The sequence below is a fragment of the Oncorhynchus clarkii genome, chromosome 21 (genome assembly GCF_045791955.1).
Source record: "Oncorhynchus clarkii lewisi isolate Uvic-CL-2024 chromosome 21, UVic_Ocla_1.0, whole genome shotgun sequence".
Classification (NCBI taxonomy): Eukaryota; Metazoa; Chordata; class Actinopteri; order Salmoniformes; family Salmonidae; genus Oncorhynchus; species Oncorhynchus clarkii.
Window position 1 is genome coordinate 42,472,263 of NC_092167.1, and position 16,583 is coordinate 42,488,845.

Below are 16,583 nucleotides of genomic sequence, written 5' to 3' on the forward strand. Positions count from 1 at the left end.
CCTGCAGCAGTCAGTCTGCTTATTGGTGTGTGTGAGTGAGTGTGTGGAACATTTGGAAGCATGAGGACCTTCGTGTTGTTGATGTGCCTTGTAATGGGCTGCCTGGCTCAGGTACCTCATACATGCAGTAAGTAAAAGAAAGAGTATGTGTGTGTGTGTGAGAGAGAGAGAGAGAGCAATTGTGTTGTAAATTGAGTAGTAAACCTAAGAGCTGCAGTGTTATGAATGCCTTCTCCAGTCAAAGATTAGCCACTGCGTACAGTATAACCCTGATTTAACACCTGTACTGTACACTACTTGTACTGTAGGCAGAGCAGAGCTGAAAAAGTTGTTTTCCTCTATGTTTATAGTGTATAGGTCCACTTTTTTGTGCATTTAACACATGAAAATTGATAAATATTTCACTTATAAAACACCTCCCTCTCTCAGGGTCTCCCCCTCTTCTGACCGGAGCCCTCTCTGTGGTAAGTCTGTGCTTTGTTTCTCCACAGTAGGCGGGAATACATGGCTATGGAGTTCCCATGATGATAATACCAGAAGGAATATTTTGACATATAAATATGGCTGTAAATATAAAAAGTATATATATTGATATCCTGTCTTGTAAAATTACAAAATCAAAAATATTAATTTGGTCACAAAAAAGCAAAGCAAATAAAAAAGGAAAGCAAATACTGTATTAATATGGCAATTATTACATAATCTCCTATAATAATGATATACTCTGCTATAATAATGATATAATCTGCTATAATAATGATATAATCTGCTATAATAATGATATACTCTGCTATAATAATGATATACTCTCCTATAATAATGATATGATCTGCTATAATAATGATATAATCTGCTATAATAATGATCTGCTATAATAATGATATAATCTGCTATAATAATGATATAATCTGCTATAATAATGATATACTCTGCTATAATAATGATATACTCTGCTATAATAATGATATACTCCGCTATAATAATGATATACTCTGCTATAATAATGATCTGCTATAATAATGATATAATCTGCTATAATAATGATATACTCTGCTATAATAATGATCTGCTATAATAATGATATAATCTGCTATAATAATGATATACTCTGCTATAATAATGATATACTCTGCTATAATAATCCCTGTCACACTCCTGTCCTTTCAGGCAAATGAGAAGTTTTATGCAAATGCAAAATACACCTATGATGCGATGCTCAAGCGTATCCGCTTCAAGGAGGTTGGCTATTATGAGAACAAGACATTCGGCATTGATGCCCTTCTGCTCTTCAGAGAGGTAACAAACACTTATTCACAACAATAACCATGTATTCACAATAACAGCCATTTATTCAACATACCGGTACACCAAAATCCCAGTCGTGCTAGGGCTGTCAAACGATAAAGTGTTTTTAATCGAGTTAATTGCAAATTCCAAAATTTGCTCAAAGTGAGCTGTAATTTACGATTTTTCATATTAAAACGTCTTAATTTTGTCTAAAGTAACGGTTTGCAGAATTTGTTTTTGTTAGTTTTGGGGGGGGGGGGGGGGGGGTAGAGCAGCTTTAATATTGCAGATAGATTGTGGCTTCAATCAATGTGATTGTCTGCATCATTTTCAATCCCTTATATATTTCTTTAGTAAATATATATATATATAAAATATATATTTAATATATTTTCCTTTATTATTTTCACCTAACCCTACCACCCCTCCCCTAATTGGAGTAAACTAATGGAAAACAACACTCAGGCTTCTACTTCTAGTTTATACATACTGTATTTTACAGACACAGTATATTTTACAATAGTTATCTTTTGTTTGTTTTTAGTCCCACACTTCAGCTAACTTCAACCCCTCCCATCTATAGCTGAAGAACATCCCGTTTTGATTTATATTTGTCATTTATTTTTCAACTGTGCCGTGATGTTTCACAAAAGTTCTGAATCGTTCTATTCTCATAGTTTCCAAAAGAGCATGGGATACAATTAAGTATGGGAGGAGTACAAATGGAAGAAGTGGCAGAAACCAAACTACTGGGAGTGCAGCTAGACAACTGCTTATCATGGTCGTCACAAATAACTATCTATGTAAAATAATTATTAAAACAGCATGCAGGATCAGAAGGATAGATAAATATTTACCAGGAAAAATTATTCAGCAAATAACACAAGAATTAATTGAGAATCAGGTGAACTACTGTTCTGTGGTCTGGGGAAATGCATCATCAAGGTGAAGTTAGGAGACTGCAGATTGAACAGAACAAAGCAGCAAGGATTGTTTTAAGGTGGAGATATGGTTCTTCTGTTGCAGTCATGCGCAGTGTTCTTGGTTGGTCATCAATCGACAAGGTAATTGAAAAAAAACATGCTTATTTTATTTCATAATATACATAATTTAAAACAGCCAAGTTCTATTCACAACAAAAATTCATTTGGTAAGAGACAGACATTCTGTAAATACTAGGAATAGATTGTCCACCATCTATGCATTATCTAGACAGAAAAGAGAAATAGGCAAAAGAACATTTCAATTTAGAGCAATAAAGAAATTGAATAAATTATCTGAGCAAACCAGAAACCTTTCAATATATACATTTAAACATTATTTTAAAACTATTTAAATACAATACATGTTGGGGGACTATAGTAGATGAAGAATCAATATTTTGTAGATTCAGTATTCATTGGGTTATTATGTTAGTATATCATGTATGTTTGTAGTAGTGTGTTATATGTGAAAATGTGTTCGTATTCTAAATTGTATTTGAATGTTTAAGGACTCCTGGAAGATGAGTCTAAATGGGGACGAAAAGAGATCCAAATCAAATCAAATCTACAGATTGTAAATGAAAGATAAACATTTTTGCTAAGAGTATTATTGTTTGATTGATTATGACTTTTATATCACCCAGCAGTGCTATTTGCAGAGTTAGCTCCAGGTAAATGTTGCAATTCAAACATCATACAAACCAGCTTTTCCTCCGACTTCTCCCAGGGTGTCATGTATACGATTAACCACAGGAACAAAACCTGTAAGAAGGAGAGGCTGAAAAGGGAGGACTTCCACCCTATGGAAATCCCTGCCGATGCTGCTCTGCTGGGCCAGGTGATCTTAGGGAGCTCCTCTGGTCCAGGACAAGGTCTGCTGGTCAACACCTGGTATGGAGACGTTGCAACCCCAAGTGGTAAGGAAATGGACAAGGCAGTTTGTTAAATATTTGCCTCTTATTTGTGGCCTTCCTCTCTCCGAGGGAATACCAAGAAACATTCCTAGCAACTATTTGTTGCATGGCAATTCAGATTTGTGATTCTGTTCTCAAATCACATTTCTACTCCCTGATTGTGGCTTTCTGACTTTGGATCAATTTCATCACCAGGTAAAGACAAGTGGGTGAGTACCTTCACTGAGTTTGGGTGCATACCTGTCAGCTCTGCATACTACACGGACAAGACCGGCTGGATGCTTTCAAGGTTAGTGTGTCTATTATTGGGCAGTGAATTAAATATGACAGTTTTTGTATATAGTACCAGTCAAAGGTTTGGACACACCTACTCATTCAAGGGTTTTTCTTTATTTGTACTATATTCTACATTGTAGAATAATAGTGAAGACATCAAAACTATGAAATAACACATATGGAATCATGTAGTAACCAAAAAAGTGTTAAACAAATGAAAATATATTTTATATTTGAGATTCATCAAAGTAGCCACCCTTTGCCTTGATGACAGCTTTGCACAATCTTGGCATTCTCTCAACCAGCTTCATGAGGTAGTCACCTGGAATGCATTTCACTTAACAGGTGTGCATTGTTAAAAGTAAATTTGTGGAATTTCTTTCCTTCTTAGTGCATTTGAGCCAAAAAGTTGTGTTGTGACAAGGTAGGGGTGGTATAAAGAAGATAGCCCTATTTGGTAAAGGACCAAGTCCATATTATGACAAGAACAGCTCAAATAAGCAATGAGAAATGACAGGCCATCATTACTTTAAGACATGAAGGTCAGTCAATATGGAAAATTTCAACAACTTTGAAAGTTTCTTTGAGTGAAGTCACAAAAACCATCAAGGGCTATGATGAAACAGACTCTCATGAGGACCGCCAAAGGAAACAAAGACCCAGAGTTACCTCTGTTGCAGAGAAGTTCATTAGAGTTACCAGCCTCAGGAATTGCAGCCCAAATAAATGCTTCACAGAGTTTAAGGAATAAACATATCTTAACATCAACTGTTCAGAAGAGACTGCGTGAATCAGGCTTTCATGGTCGAATTGCTGTTAAGAAACCACTACTAAAAGACACCAATAATAAGAAGAGACTGGCATGGGCCAAGAAACACGGGTAATGGACATTAGACTGATGGAAATCTCTCCTTTGGTCTGATGAGTCAAAATGTGAGATTTTTGGTTCCAACAGCCATGTCTTTGTGAGATGCAGAGTAGGTGAACGGAGGATCTCCACATGTGTGGTTTCCACTGTGAAGCATGGAGGAAGAGGTCTGATGGTGTGGGGTGCTGTGCTGGTGACACTGTATGATTTATTTAGAATTAAAGGCACACTCAACCAGCATGGCTACCACAGCATTCTGCAGCAATAGGCCATCCCATCTGGTTCACGCTTGGTGGGACTATCATTTGTTTTTCAACAGGACAATGACCCATAACACACCTCCAGGTTGTGTAAGGGGAATTTGACCAAGGAGAGTAATGGTGCTGCATCAGATGACTTGGCCTCCACAATCACCCGACCTCAACCCAATTGAGATGGTTTGGGATGAGTTGGACCGCAGAGTGAAGGAAAAGCAGCCAACAAGTGTTCAGCATATGTGGGAACTTGATTTGTTTAGCCCTTTTTTTGGTTACTACATGATTCCATATGTGTTATTTTGTAGTTTTGATGTCTTCATTATTATTCTGCAAAGAAGAAAATAGTAAAATAGTAAAAAATTGTAAAACTAAGGAAAAACCCTTCAATAAGTAGGTGTGTCCAAACTTCTGACTGGTACTGTATATATATATATATACGTGTGTAGTGTCATATTTGACATCAATACATGGTCTATGTAGTCTTTGTTCCATATCCTCGAGAAACTTCCTCAGTCCATTATGTGTTCCTGAAAGCAATCAAAAGAATGTCTTAATTTCGCTTTTGTGATACTTATGGAAACATAGAATCCATAATTGTATAATAATAAAAGCATTATGAATTATTAACACATAACTCCCCTCAAGCATGGATTTGACTGTTGTTAAATCTACAGATATCCATTATGTTCTAATTATATAATCTTTTCATTTTTTTTACTCACAGCTTCTTCAACATTGTCGTTGGGATCCTGGACCCCCTGGAGTTCTTCCCTCCTGAATTCTGTCAGGGCGCTTTACTGGATGAGACTGAAGAGGCTGCCAACTTCTACAGCATTTTCAAAAACCTTACAAAATATTCCTAAAGGACATTGTCTTTCATTTTCTTATGAGAATTTCACACAACTATTGCTTATTTTTAACCTGAGATAAAAAGCAGTTTTTTTTCAAATGAATTCATAAATATAAAAAAGGACTGTGTTAGTGTAGGAAAAAGGGGTAAAACACAAGTTACAAAAACAATCTACTACTGACCATGTTACAAGTCAGTTGCACTGAGCATTATATGTACACATTACCATCGCAAACGTTAATTTCTTGCATTGAACTGTCCTTCTGAATAATTTCTTTTTCAAAGACAAGTCTACAGTCCGGGTTAGGGTTTGGCCGGGGTAGACCGTCATTGTAAATAAGAATTTGTTCTTAACTGAATTGCCTAGTTGAATAAAGGTCCAATCAAATAAATACAGTAATAGTTTCATAGTATAGTGGACAGCTAGCACTTCACAAGACCTCTTCATATTGTGTAGACATAGAAAGAAAAGTCCAGATAAGAGACTCGGTCAGTTGTATCAAGAAATGACTTATTATACTATACTGCAATGGAACAAGACAGACTTCAACAACCAACTAGCTACTGTGCTACAGGACGGGTTAACTTGGTAGCAGTAATATGTCACTCCCCTTAGCTCCTCCACCTCCTGCACTCCCACATTGGCAGCCATCACCCCTGGCTCCCAGCCCTCTTTTTCCAACCACAACATCCTGGCATCAGGGTCATCGTATGAAAACCGGAGGTGAGACCCAGAGTTCCTCAATGCCTCCAGGTACTGCTTTAGCACCTGGCTGACCTTGGCTCCCCATTCGATAGACTGCAGCAAGATATCTATGGTACACTTGTCTAGAATGAGGTCCAGGCTCTCAGAACCACGTCCAGCTTTGAGGAAGGATTCTGAGGTTGCATGGCGTTGGTTGCTCTGTGTTCCTCCATTAGGCGCACAGCAATAGGGGAGATGTCAGCACAGGTCATCTGCACTGGCCAGGGAGAGTCTTTGTGTATGCAGGGTCTTAGGCCAGAGGAACCACAGCCCATGTCGAGGACGCTAAGTAAGGCATCCGAGTTGGGAATGCGGCATGGGCAGGATGAAGTGCCGGATTATGTCAAAATCAAAGAACCATTCAAAGGTTTAGCTTTTGTTTTCTGTGTAGAATCGGTCCCATTTTGCTTTTTCGTCCATGTTGTTGATAAATTAGTAGGGACAGAAAGGTGAATGTCAGGGAGAAAACTAAAACATACTGGCAGTATTATATCATTTTCATAATGTCAGTTTATAAACCCTTAAAGCAGAGTTTCCCTACCACTACACAGCTGATTCAAATAACCAACTCATCATCAAGCGTTGATTATTTGAATCAGCTGTGTAGTGCTAGGGCAAAAAACAAAACATGCATTGGGGGCAGGATCGAGTTTGGGAAACCCTAACTTAAAGGGGCAATCTACAGTTGCTTCATCCATTGTTGGACTTTTTAATTAATGAAATGTGCGCATTGATTCTTGAAGGATAATTTATAAATGCCTCATGAGCTTAGTTCAACTGTTGTACCCCATCAGAACCCAAAATAGAAGCTAGTTTCACTCCAATGTTTGTAAAGAAAACGTAAACAAACACTATACAGCCTCAAAACATGGTTAAACCTATTGTCACGAATTCCCTGCTGGTAACTATTATCTCACAACCCTTTCAAGTTGTACACTCCTCTCCCTACCGGAGCCTGAGACTCTTGGGCAGGGGTGTCACACTCATTCCATGGTGGGCTGAGTGACTGCAGGTTTTTGGTTTTCCTTTCAATGAAGACCGAGACAACCAGGTGATGGGAGTTCCGTACTAATTAGTAACCTTAATAAATCAATCAAGTACAAGGGAGGAAACCTGTAGACACTCAGCCCCTGTGAAATAAATTTGACACGTGGTCTAGGGGTAACATAAACCAGCCTCTCAAACGCTCTCTGGCCTGTGTGACCTGGGCCCTGATTGGTTGCTAAGAGGCACATTGTTAAGGGGCAGGTCACCTGACAGCTCTTCTGACTGACTTTCTCAACAGAAATATCTGAATAGATAGCAAGTAAGGTAGCTAACAGTATTTAGCTAGAAGCCAAAGGTCAAATTGAATGTGTTAGCGTCTAGGTTGCATCAACTTATTTTACGAAACAGAAAGAAATGGAGACATACTTGTTAGACTGGATTGGTGCCGCACACGTGATGTTGTGATTAATTTCCCTAACCTCCTTGGATAGATTGTCAGTATGTTTAAAATCTCACTGCTCCTGTAGCTACATACTGTGTGCGCAGTGGTGGACGGCTGCACATGCGTCAACCAATGTAAACAAGTATGCAGTACTGTGGAGGCACTTCTATATACTCTGTTTTTGATACACAGACACACACACACACACACACAGTTGAAGTCGGAAGTTTACATACACCTTAGCCAAATACATTTAAACTCAGTTTTAGACCATTCCTGACATTTAACCCTAGTAAAAATTCCCTGACTTAGGTCAGTTAGGATCACCACTTTATTTTAAGAATGTGAAATGTCAGAACAATAGTGAAAGCCACAACTTTGGAAGTATGCTTAGGGTCATTGTCCATTTGGAAGACCCATTTGCGACCAAGCTTTAACTTCCTGACTGATGTCTTGAGAAGTTGCTTCAATATATCCACATCATTTTCCTTCCTCAAGACGCCATCTATTTTGTGAAGTGCACCAGTCCCTCCTGCAGCAAAGCACCCCCACAACATGATGCTGCCACCCCCGTGCTTCACAGTTGGGATGGTGTTCTTCGGCTTGCAAGCCTCCCCCTTTTTCCTCCAAACATAACGATGGTCATTATGGCCAAACAGTTCTATTTTTGTTTCATCAGACCAGAGGACATTTCTCCAAAAAGTACGATCTTTGTCCCCATGTGCAGTTGCAAACCGTAGTCTGGCTTTTTTATGCCAGTTTTGGAGCAGTGGCTTCTTCCTTGCTGAGCGGCCTTTCAGGTTATGTCGATATAGGACTTGTTTTACTGTGGCTATAGACACTTTTGTACCTGTTTACTCCAGCATCTTCACAAGGTCCTTTGCTGTTATTCTGGGATTGATTTGCACTTTTCACACCAAAGTACATTCATCTCTAGGAGACAGAACACGTCTCCTTCCTGACTGGTATGACAGCTGAGTGGTATGACAAGTTCCCATGGTGTTTATTCTTACCTTTAGTCGTTTGGAAATTGCTCCCAAGGGAGAACCAGACTTGTGGAGTTTTTTTTTTTTCCTGAGGTGAGAGGCACTGAATTTGAAGGTAGGCCTTGAAATACATCCACAGGTACACTCAAATGATGTCAATTAGCCTATCAGAAGCTTCTAAAGCCATGACATAATTTTCTGGAATTTTCCAAGCTGTTTAAAGGCACAGTCAATTTAGTGTATGTACACTTCTGAGCCACTGGAATTGTGATACAGTGAATTATTAGTGAAATTATCTGTCTGTAAACAATTGTTGGAAAAATGACTTGTGTCATGCACAAAGCATATGTCCTAACCGACTTGCCAAAACTATAGTTTGTTAACAACAAATTTGCAAAGTGGTTGAAAAACGAGTTTTAATGACTCCAACCTAAGTGTATGTAAACTTCCTACTTCAACTGTATAGTACCAGTCAAAAGTTTGGACACACCTACTCATTGAAGGGTTTTTCTTTAGTGTTACTATTTTCTACATTGTAAAATAATAGTGAAGACATCAAAACTATGAAACAACACATGGAATCATGTCGTAACCAAAAAAAGTGTTAAACAAATCAAGTTCCCACATATGTTGAGCACTTGTTGGCTGCTTTTCCTTCACTCTGCGGTCCAACTCATCCGTAACCATCTCAATTGAGTTGAGGTCGGGTGATTGTGGAGGCCAGGTCATCTGATGCAACATCATCACTCTCCTTCTTGGTCAAATATCTCTCACGGCCTGGAGGTGTGTTATGGGTCATTGTCCTGTTGAAAAACAAATGATAGTCCCACTATGCGCGAACCAGATGGGATGGTGTATCGCTGTGGTAGCCATGCTGGTTGAGTGTGCCTTTAATTCTAAATAAATCATACAGTGTCACCAGCACAGCACCCCACACCACCAGGCCTCTTCCTCCATGCTTCACGGTGGAAACCACACATGCGGAGATCCTCTGTTCACCTGCTCTGCATCTCTCAAAGACATAGCTGTTGGAACCAAAAATCTCACATTTTGACTCATCAGACCAAAAGACAGATTTCAACCGGTTTAATGTCCATTACTCGTGTTTCTTGGTCCAAGCCAGTCTCTTCGTAATGATGTCCTTTAGTAGTAGTTTCTTTGCAGCAATTCGACCATGAAGGCCTGATTCACAGTCATCTGAACAGTTAATGTTGAAATGTTTCTGTTACTTAAACTCCGTGAAGCATTTATTTGGGCTGCAATTTCTGAGGCTGGTAACTCTAATGAACTTCTCTGCAGCAGAGGTAACTCTGGGTCTTCCTTTCCTTTGGCAGTCCTCATGAGAACCAGTTGTCAAAGCGCTTGATGCTATGTTTTTGCTACAGCACTCTAAGAATCTTTCAAAGTTCTTGACATTTTCCAGATTGACTGACCTTCATGTTTTAAAGACTGTCATTTCTCTTTGCAAATTTAAGCTGTTCTTGCCATAATATGAACTTGGTCTTTTACCAAATAGGGATATCTTCTGTATACCACCCCTACCTTGTCACAACACAACTGATTGGCTGAAACGCATTAATGAAAGAAATTCCACAAATTAACGAGGCACACCTGTTAATTGAAATGCATTCCAGGTGACTACCTCATTCTGAATTAAAAATTAACTAGGCAAGTCCGTTAATAACAAATTCTTATATACAATGACGGCCTACCACCGGCCAAACCCGTACGACGCTGGGCCAATTGTGCGCCGCCCTATGGGACTCCCAATCACGGCCGGATGGGATACAGCCTGGATTCGAACCAGGGACTGTAGCAACGCCTCTTTCACTGAGATGCAGTTCCTTAGACCGCTGCGCCACACAGGAAGTAGCCTGAGGTGAGAGAATTCCAAGAAAGTGCCATGCTGTCGAGGTAAAGGGTGGCTACTTTGAAGTATCTAAAATAGAAAAATATATTGATTTGTGTAACACTTTGTTACTACATGATTCCCATGTGTTATTTAATAGTTGATGTCTTCACTATTAAATTCTACAATGTAGAAAATAGTAAAACAATAAAAATAAAACTTGAGTATGTGTGTCCAAACTTGTGACTGGTACTGTGTGTGACAGATGCACAGAGAGATAAGGACATTACATACACACGGAAGTTATTCTAATACTACATTTCAGATTGCTGCTATGCCCGCTGAAATGTGACAATACCAGACGAGTGACAAATACATCAACATACAAGTCAAATAAGATGTAATCCCTTTAATAAAACGCATGAAACGCAGTGGACCAAAGGAAAATAATCCAACAAAAAAAGCAAGTTGATAACATTTACAACCACCAAAAAAAAAAAAACTGTACAACTCTATACTCCTGGATTCACTGCTATTTTTTGAAAATCTTTTTTTATTAATTCACTTTTCTGTGATGAGGGGAAACTGGAGTGAAGGGGAGGGAGAAGAGGGCTGTATAGTGTGATAGTTTTTTTCTCTCTCTCTCAGATACAATAGTGTAACCTTCGTACACACGTATGCATCAACGTGGCAGTTGAAGTATTTCTCCACTGCCACTACAGCAGTGGAAAAGGGGGGGGGGGAAGAATCTCTAAAACAGCAGATTGTTATTTGTACAAGATGTCGTAGTGGCCGGGTCTATAGAGGAGGAAGACACGAGGCTCGCTGCCTTCAGGGAAGACGTGGTGGTTGACAGAGCCTCCCTCACCCCGGTCCATGTACTCCACTAGGATGGACACGTTCAAGGCCTGGGCCAAGGCAATGATGTGGATATGGTCACTTTCTTTAGACATGGGCTCCACCTCCTGGACAAGAGAAACAGACGACAATTGAAGTGTTTTGACTTGTTATCGCTGTTACGCAAGACAGAAAAAGTAATGAAGACATTGGAATGTGCATGCTGCATACCCAAGAGGACCATGTAGGAACACTAGTTCTGACTCATTGCACACAACCAGACAAAATTAAAGCCATATGTAAACAAATCCTCAATCTAGCTTCTCGCCTTAAACCAGCGTTGTGTTTATTAAAACACACTAACAAAAAAATTGCACAAGAATAACAAGTGTTTCTTTTTGGGGCGAGTAGAGATAGTTTCACCCTGTTTCAGAGTGTTTTCATCCGCTTCATACCTACTGAACACGACCCAATAGGAACCCACCTGCTGGCAGAACTCCTTGACAGAGCGTCCACCCTCGATGAAGTGCTGGAAGAAGCCGTGCTCCCTCTGCAGGTAGCCTGAGGTGAGCAGCCGCAGGTACACCACGATGTAGTCTGACACGCTCTGGTCTCTGAAGGAGCCCAGCAGCTCACAGAGGCCCGGCTGCTTCTCACACAGCTCCAACAGGTCCATGAACTAGGGGAAGAATTAACAATAATATGGTCAGTTAAGTGATGATTTTATGTGATGTCACTAATAGCTGTTAACATGTTCAGTATATGTGTAATGTGTGTGTGCTGTCACTGTTGTTCAAGTGTGTGTAATAATAGAACAGCAACTCACAGTATTGTGGAAGTCTTCGATGGTGAACTCTGTAAAACCCTGGTTGACCAGGTCCAGTTTGCTCTTTGCTGCCACTGCTTTGAACCTACAGCGACATACATTGCATCATCGGTATTCAGTAGCAATTAATGCAGCAACACTAACCAGAGGACATCCATCTATCGAATTACAGAGTCGGCTTTGCTGAACATCGAGGATCTAGATGCACTATGGAAGTGCTACGTTACCTCTGCAGCTCTTTGCTGTCTTCTAGCAGTGATTCGAGATGTGAAAAGCCAAAAGCTCTGTAGAAACAGTTCCCATCTGGCCGCGTCTTGCGGATATACGAGTATTTTTTGTGTAAATCCTAAGGGGGGGGGGGGGGGGGGACAAGGACAGAGTATACACAGTAAATACAATCGTAATGTGACCATTTCGAACCTTCAATAGATGTGGTCATAAGGATCTTTAGCGTTAAACCAGTAATATTATAATAATAAGCCATTTAGCAGACACTAGTCATGCGTGCATGCATTTTACATATGGGTGGTCCCGGGAATCAAACCCACTATCCTGGCGTTGCAAGCACCTTGCTCTACCAACTGAGCTACAGAGAAGCAATGTTCCCTGCCACGCAGAGCGCAAAATACATTTCATCCCATGGAGAGAAGCACGAGACTGAACTTCACACAACTTTCTAGAGTTTTCCCCGTTAACACTATCAACGGTTCCCAATTGTGATTGAATCAATGCAATATTAGCCACTTTCAATGCAATATTCCGAAACAAAACGAACTATGCAAGATATGTTTTGTATGCAGAGCGCATCAGAGTAGGATTCTACTGCGCATGACTCAACCCATACAGAGAACAGCGCAGCATAACCAATCAAAGCTCCAGTAGGCCTATATGCAAATAGACCATTGCCATATATGGATCTGTGCCATTTACTTTGAACTGGAGTATTTACAGCATGAGCGGCCACATGTGCACATTTTGATCATATCCTTTGCTAGTTATTGAGTTAAGTCCAGTTATAGATAATTTGTAGTCAGCAATAGGGGAGTGATTGCTTCCAACAAGAGCAGAAAATGTGTACATTTCTAGACTTCTTTGAAAAGCTAGTCATGTAAAGACCTTATTTTTTCCTTCTTAAAGGGGCAGTGTTGTATTTTGAGACAGGATGAATAAGCTAAGTAGCCAATAGGCAGAGGGTAGCATAATTTGTCTGATTCACTGTAATAATGTATGGGAATAATGTATTTCTGTAAAGTGGTTTCTTTGCATCAAACAACATTTTCAGTCACATCCTTGTCTGCCGTACCGGTGGATAAACAGGTTAATGTCAAACCCATCATGTTTTTTCTTCTTCAAAACGTCTCATGGACTGAAAAGGAGACTTAAAAACATCTCTCAAGCCCATCAGACTGTTAAATAGCCATCACTAGCACATTAAAGACTGCTGCCCTATATACATTGACTATAAATCTCTGGCCACTTTAATAATGGAACACTAGTCACTTTTATAATGTTTACATATTTTGCATTACTCCTCTCATATGTATATAATGTATTCTGCTGTATCTTAGTCTATGCCACCGACATTGCTCATCCAAATATTTACATATTCTTAATTCCATTCCTTTACTTAGATTTGTAAGTATTGTGAAACTGTTAGATATTACTTGTTAGATATTACGGCACTGTCAGAGCTAGAAACACAAGCATTTCGCTACACCTGCAATAACATCTGCTAAACACGTGTATGTGACTAATAAAATTTGATTTGACTGTAGGCATTGAACACCACACATTGGCTGCTACTGTAGGCTGAATGATGGAACAGCTATTTCCATGTTAAAATGTTATGGGATGCATTTTCTCCATTTTTTCTTATGGTAGACCACTCTGGTAGGCCTACATTATGATCAAACAGCCACAGTAGCCTACTTGGCCACTGTTAAAACTAACTTAAAGCAGGTACAGCCTCAGTGTTCACAGGAAACACACGCTGGAAGTTGCACGGAATTTTCAATGTTCACGTTTGCACTCAGCAGACTGGAAAAAGTTGAGGGAACATTGCAGAGGACCTGTATAAAGTCATGCAGATTCAAATCGTGTAATACAAGATTCTTGTGGTTTACTTACCTTGATCTTGAGCTGATAAATGGTGTCTTCCACGGCATACTCTCTCTGCAACACTGATAGTTCCTGTCTGTCTGACACTAAAGGGATGCTAGTTGCGATCTAGACAGTCAAACAGACAGGCAGACTGTTATTAAGGCACAGACATTTGTACTCACAGATTTATAGAAACCAATATAAAAACAGGGTCTGCATTTAGACAGGCAGCCCATATCTAATATTTTTCCCCCACTAATTGGTATTTTGACCAATCAGATCAGCTCTGAAAAAGAGCTGATGGGAAAGATCTAATGTGATTGGTCAAATGCCCAATTAGTGGGAGAAAAAAATATCAGAATTGGGCTGCCTGTCTAAACAGCCTGGGTGATCCAAAACACGTGATGCAAAGGCATGCAGCTCAACCTTTTCCACATCAGACTTATGTCAGTCTAATTAAAAAACAGCCTGCACATTATCAATGTTTATTCAAGTATAAAATCTCTCACCTCCTGCTGGATTCGATCCTGCTGAGCCATAATAGCCTCATCATAAGCGAGGCAGTTTACTCCTCCCGCTAGAGAAGAAAAAAACACCACCATAGAAGTTTGTAAACATTTTTAAAAGGCCAGTTCTGGTTATGTAATTTATACCACAACAACATGAGATTGATGACAGTAGGCATGTGGTTTAAGCAAATTCTGTAATAGCATATCAGTCTATTGATAAATATAAGTATTGAAACTGGTTCACGTGGTGTGCAAGAGCAACGATGTGGTCAGCGTCTGACCATATTTTTTGGAACAATTAGAATTGATTAACTAACTAAGCTTGCGAACGTTAGTGCTAGCCAGCTACCTATCCAATTTCAGTTATGGCGTCAAACATTTGACAACCAATTGAAAGTCGGCAAAAATATACTGTGAGTGAGAGCCTTCATTAGGTCGCATAAAAAACAATGGTGTTTACTCCATCCTCCCTAAAAATATAGCTAGGTCAAAATGCGTTTCTTTGTGTGTGTGACTTGAATGCTATGGCCTCCCCCATTCCCTTCTCATATTCATACAAGCAGCTTGTCCCTCAACTGCCATCACTAGATTACCTAACAGCCACATTACACCTCCATAAAAAAATAACGCATTAATAGCCGAAGCCGGTTAGATTAGTTATCTTTCGTTTTGATGTTGTGTCACTCACCCTCCATCTCTCCCTGTGTTGTTTCCTGCTGCTGTTCCTCCGCCATTTTAGCTGTAGAATTCTATTTCCTTCGTCTCTCTGACCTCATTCTAAACTTCCGGGTTGCACTAGTAGTCCAGGGATGCAATCTATAACTATATGTAAATCCTGTAATCATTATTCCAAACAGACGGAAAACTATAGTTTCTATTGGATAAATTTAGGTAGTTCCCGCCCGTTTCGTTCTGTTTGGTTCCCGGCGAATACACCCCCTGTGCCAGCAACTAGTGATTTTCTCTGACAAATGCACGTAAATACAGATATAACACATATTTAGAACGGGTCATCAGTTTCCTGGCTCAAATAACTATATATTATTTACTTGCAACTAATGTGTGCAGATTTAAAACTTTTCAAATGTTATATAATATTTGTAAAAAAAATGTAATTTATCAGACCAATTTACAAGACAAATTAGAGTTAAGTATCTTGCTCAAGGGAACGTCACAGATTTTTCACTTAGTCGGCTCGGGGATTTGGACCAGTGATTTTTCGGTTACTGAACCAACGTCCTTAACCACAAGGCTACCCTAGTTTTTTTGTAGGCCCTCATTCTCAAACATTTGGGTCAGCTCATGTGCAAATGGGTTATACAGTGCATTCGGAAAGTATTCAGAACCCTTGTCTTTTTCCACATTTTGTTACGTTACAGCCTTATTCTAAAATGGATTCGGCCTCCATCATTCTTAAATGGAAGAACTTTGGAACCACCAACTCTTCCTAGTGCTGGCTGCCCAGCCAAACTGAGCAATTGGGAGAGAAGGGCATTGGTTAGGGAGGTAACCAAGAACCAATGGTCACTCTGTGACAGAGTTCCAGAATACCTCTGTGGAGATGGGAGAACCTTCCAGAAGGACAACCATCTTTGCAGCACTCCACCAATCAGGCCTTTATGGTAGAGTGGCCAGACGAAAGCCACTCCTCATTAAAAAGCACGACAGCCCACTTGGAGTTTGACAAAAGGCACCTAAAGGACTCTCAGACGATGAGAAACAAGATTCTCTAGTCTGATGAAAACAAGATTGAACTATTTGGCCTTAATGCCAAGTGTCACATCTGGAGAAAACCTGGCACCATCCTTACAGTGATGCATGGTGGTGGCAGCATCATGCTGTGGGGATGTTTCTTTTAGAGGCAGGG

General features: G+C 39.8%; 2 protein-coding genes and 1 pseudogene across 2 annotated transcripts; 1 reads left to right on the forward strand and 2 right to left on the reverse strand.

Annotated features, from left to right (window-relative positions):
• On the forward strand, window positions 1–5,827 carry LOC139379061 (ependymin-like). Its single transcript, XM_071121805.1, has 6 exons — window positions 1–127; window positions 430–464; window positions 1,168–1,296; window positions 2,998–3,187; window positions 3,380–3,473; window positions 5,310–5,827. The coding sequence occupies exons 1-6, from the start codon at window positions 61–63 to the stop codon at window positions 5,446–5,448; spliced, it is 654 nt and encodes a 217-aa protein (XP_070977906.1). The 5' UTR covers window positions 1–60; the 3' UTR covers window positions 5,449–5,827.
• Window positions 5,828–5,949: 122 nt separating this feature from the next.
• On the reverse strand, window positions 5,950–6,609 carry LOC139379229 (citrate synthase-lysine N-methyltransferase CSKMT, mitochondrial-like; annotated as a pseudogene).
• Window positions 6,610–10,838: 4,229 nt separating this feature from the next.
• Window positions 10,839–15,499, reverse strand: LOC139379064 (OTU deubiquitinase, ubiquitin aldehyde binding 1b). Its single transcript, XM_071121806.1, has 7 exons — window positions 15,405–15,499; window positions 14,717–14,784; window positions 14,235–14,333; window positions 12,335–12,453; window positions 12,108–12,192; window positions 11,766–11,960; window positions 10,839–11,409 (listed from the first exon to the last, which is right to left on the reverse strand). The coding sequence occupies exons 1-7, from the start codon at window positions 15,448–15,450 to the stop codon at window positions 11,212–11,214; spliced, it is 810 nt and encodes a 269-aa protein (XP_070977907.1). The 5' UTR covers window positions 15,451–15,499; the 3' UTR covers window positions 10,839–11,211.
• Window positions 15,500–16,583: the final 1,084 nt, after the last annotated feature.

Coding starts and splice junctions, on each gene's coding strand:
- LOC139379064 (XM_071121806.1), bottom strand. CDS start 15,450: ATGGCGGAGGAACAGCAGCAGGAAACAACACAGGGAGAGATGGAGG. Junction 12,193..12,334: donor GACAGCAAAGAGCTGCAGAG/GTAACGTAGCAC, acceptor ATGTCGCTGTAG/GTTCAAAGCAGTGGCAGCAA. Junction 11,961..12,107: donor TCGAAGACTTCCACAATACT/GTGAGTTGCTGT, acceptor TTCTTCCCCTAG/TTCATGGACCTGTTGGAGCT.
- LOC139379061 (XM_071121805.1), top strand. CDS start 61: ATGAGGACCTTCGTGTTGTTGATGTGCCTTGTAATGGGCTGCCTGGCT. Junction 1,297..2,997: donor CCCTTCTGCTCTTCAGAGAG/GTAACAAACACT, acceptor GACTTCTCCCAG/GGTGTCATGTATACGATTAA. Junction 3,188..3,379: donor AGACGTTGCAACCCCAAGTG/GTAAGGAAATGG, acceptor TTTCATCACCAG/GTAAAGACAAGTGGGTGAGT.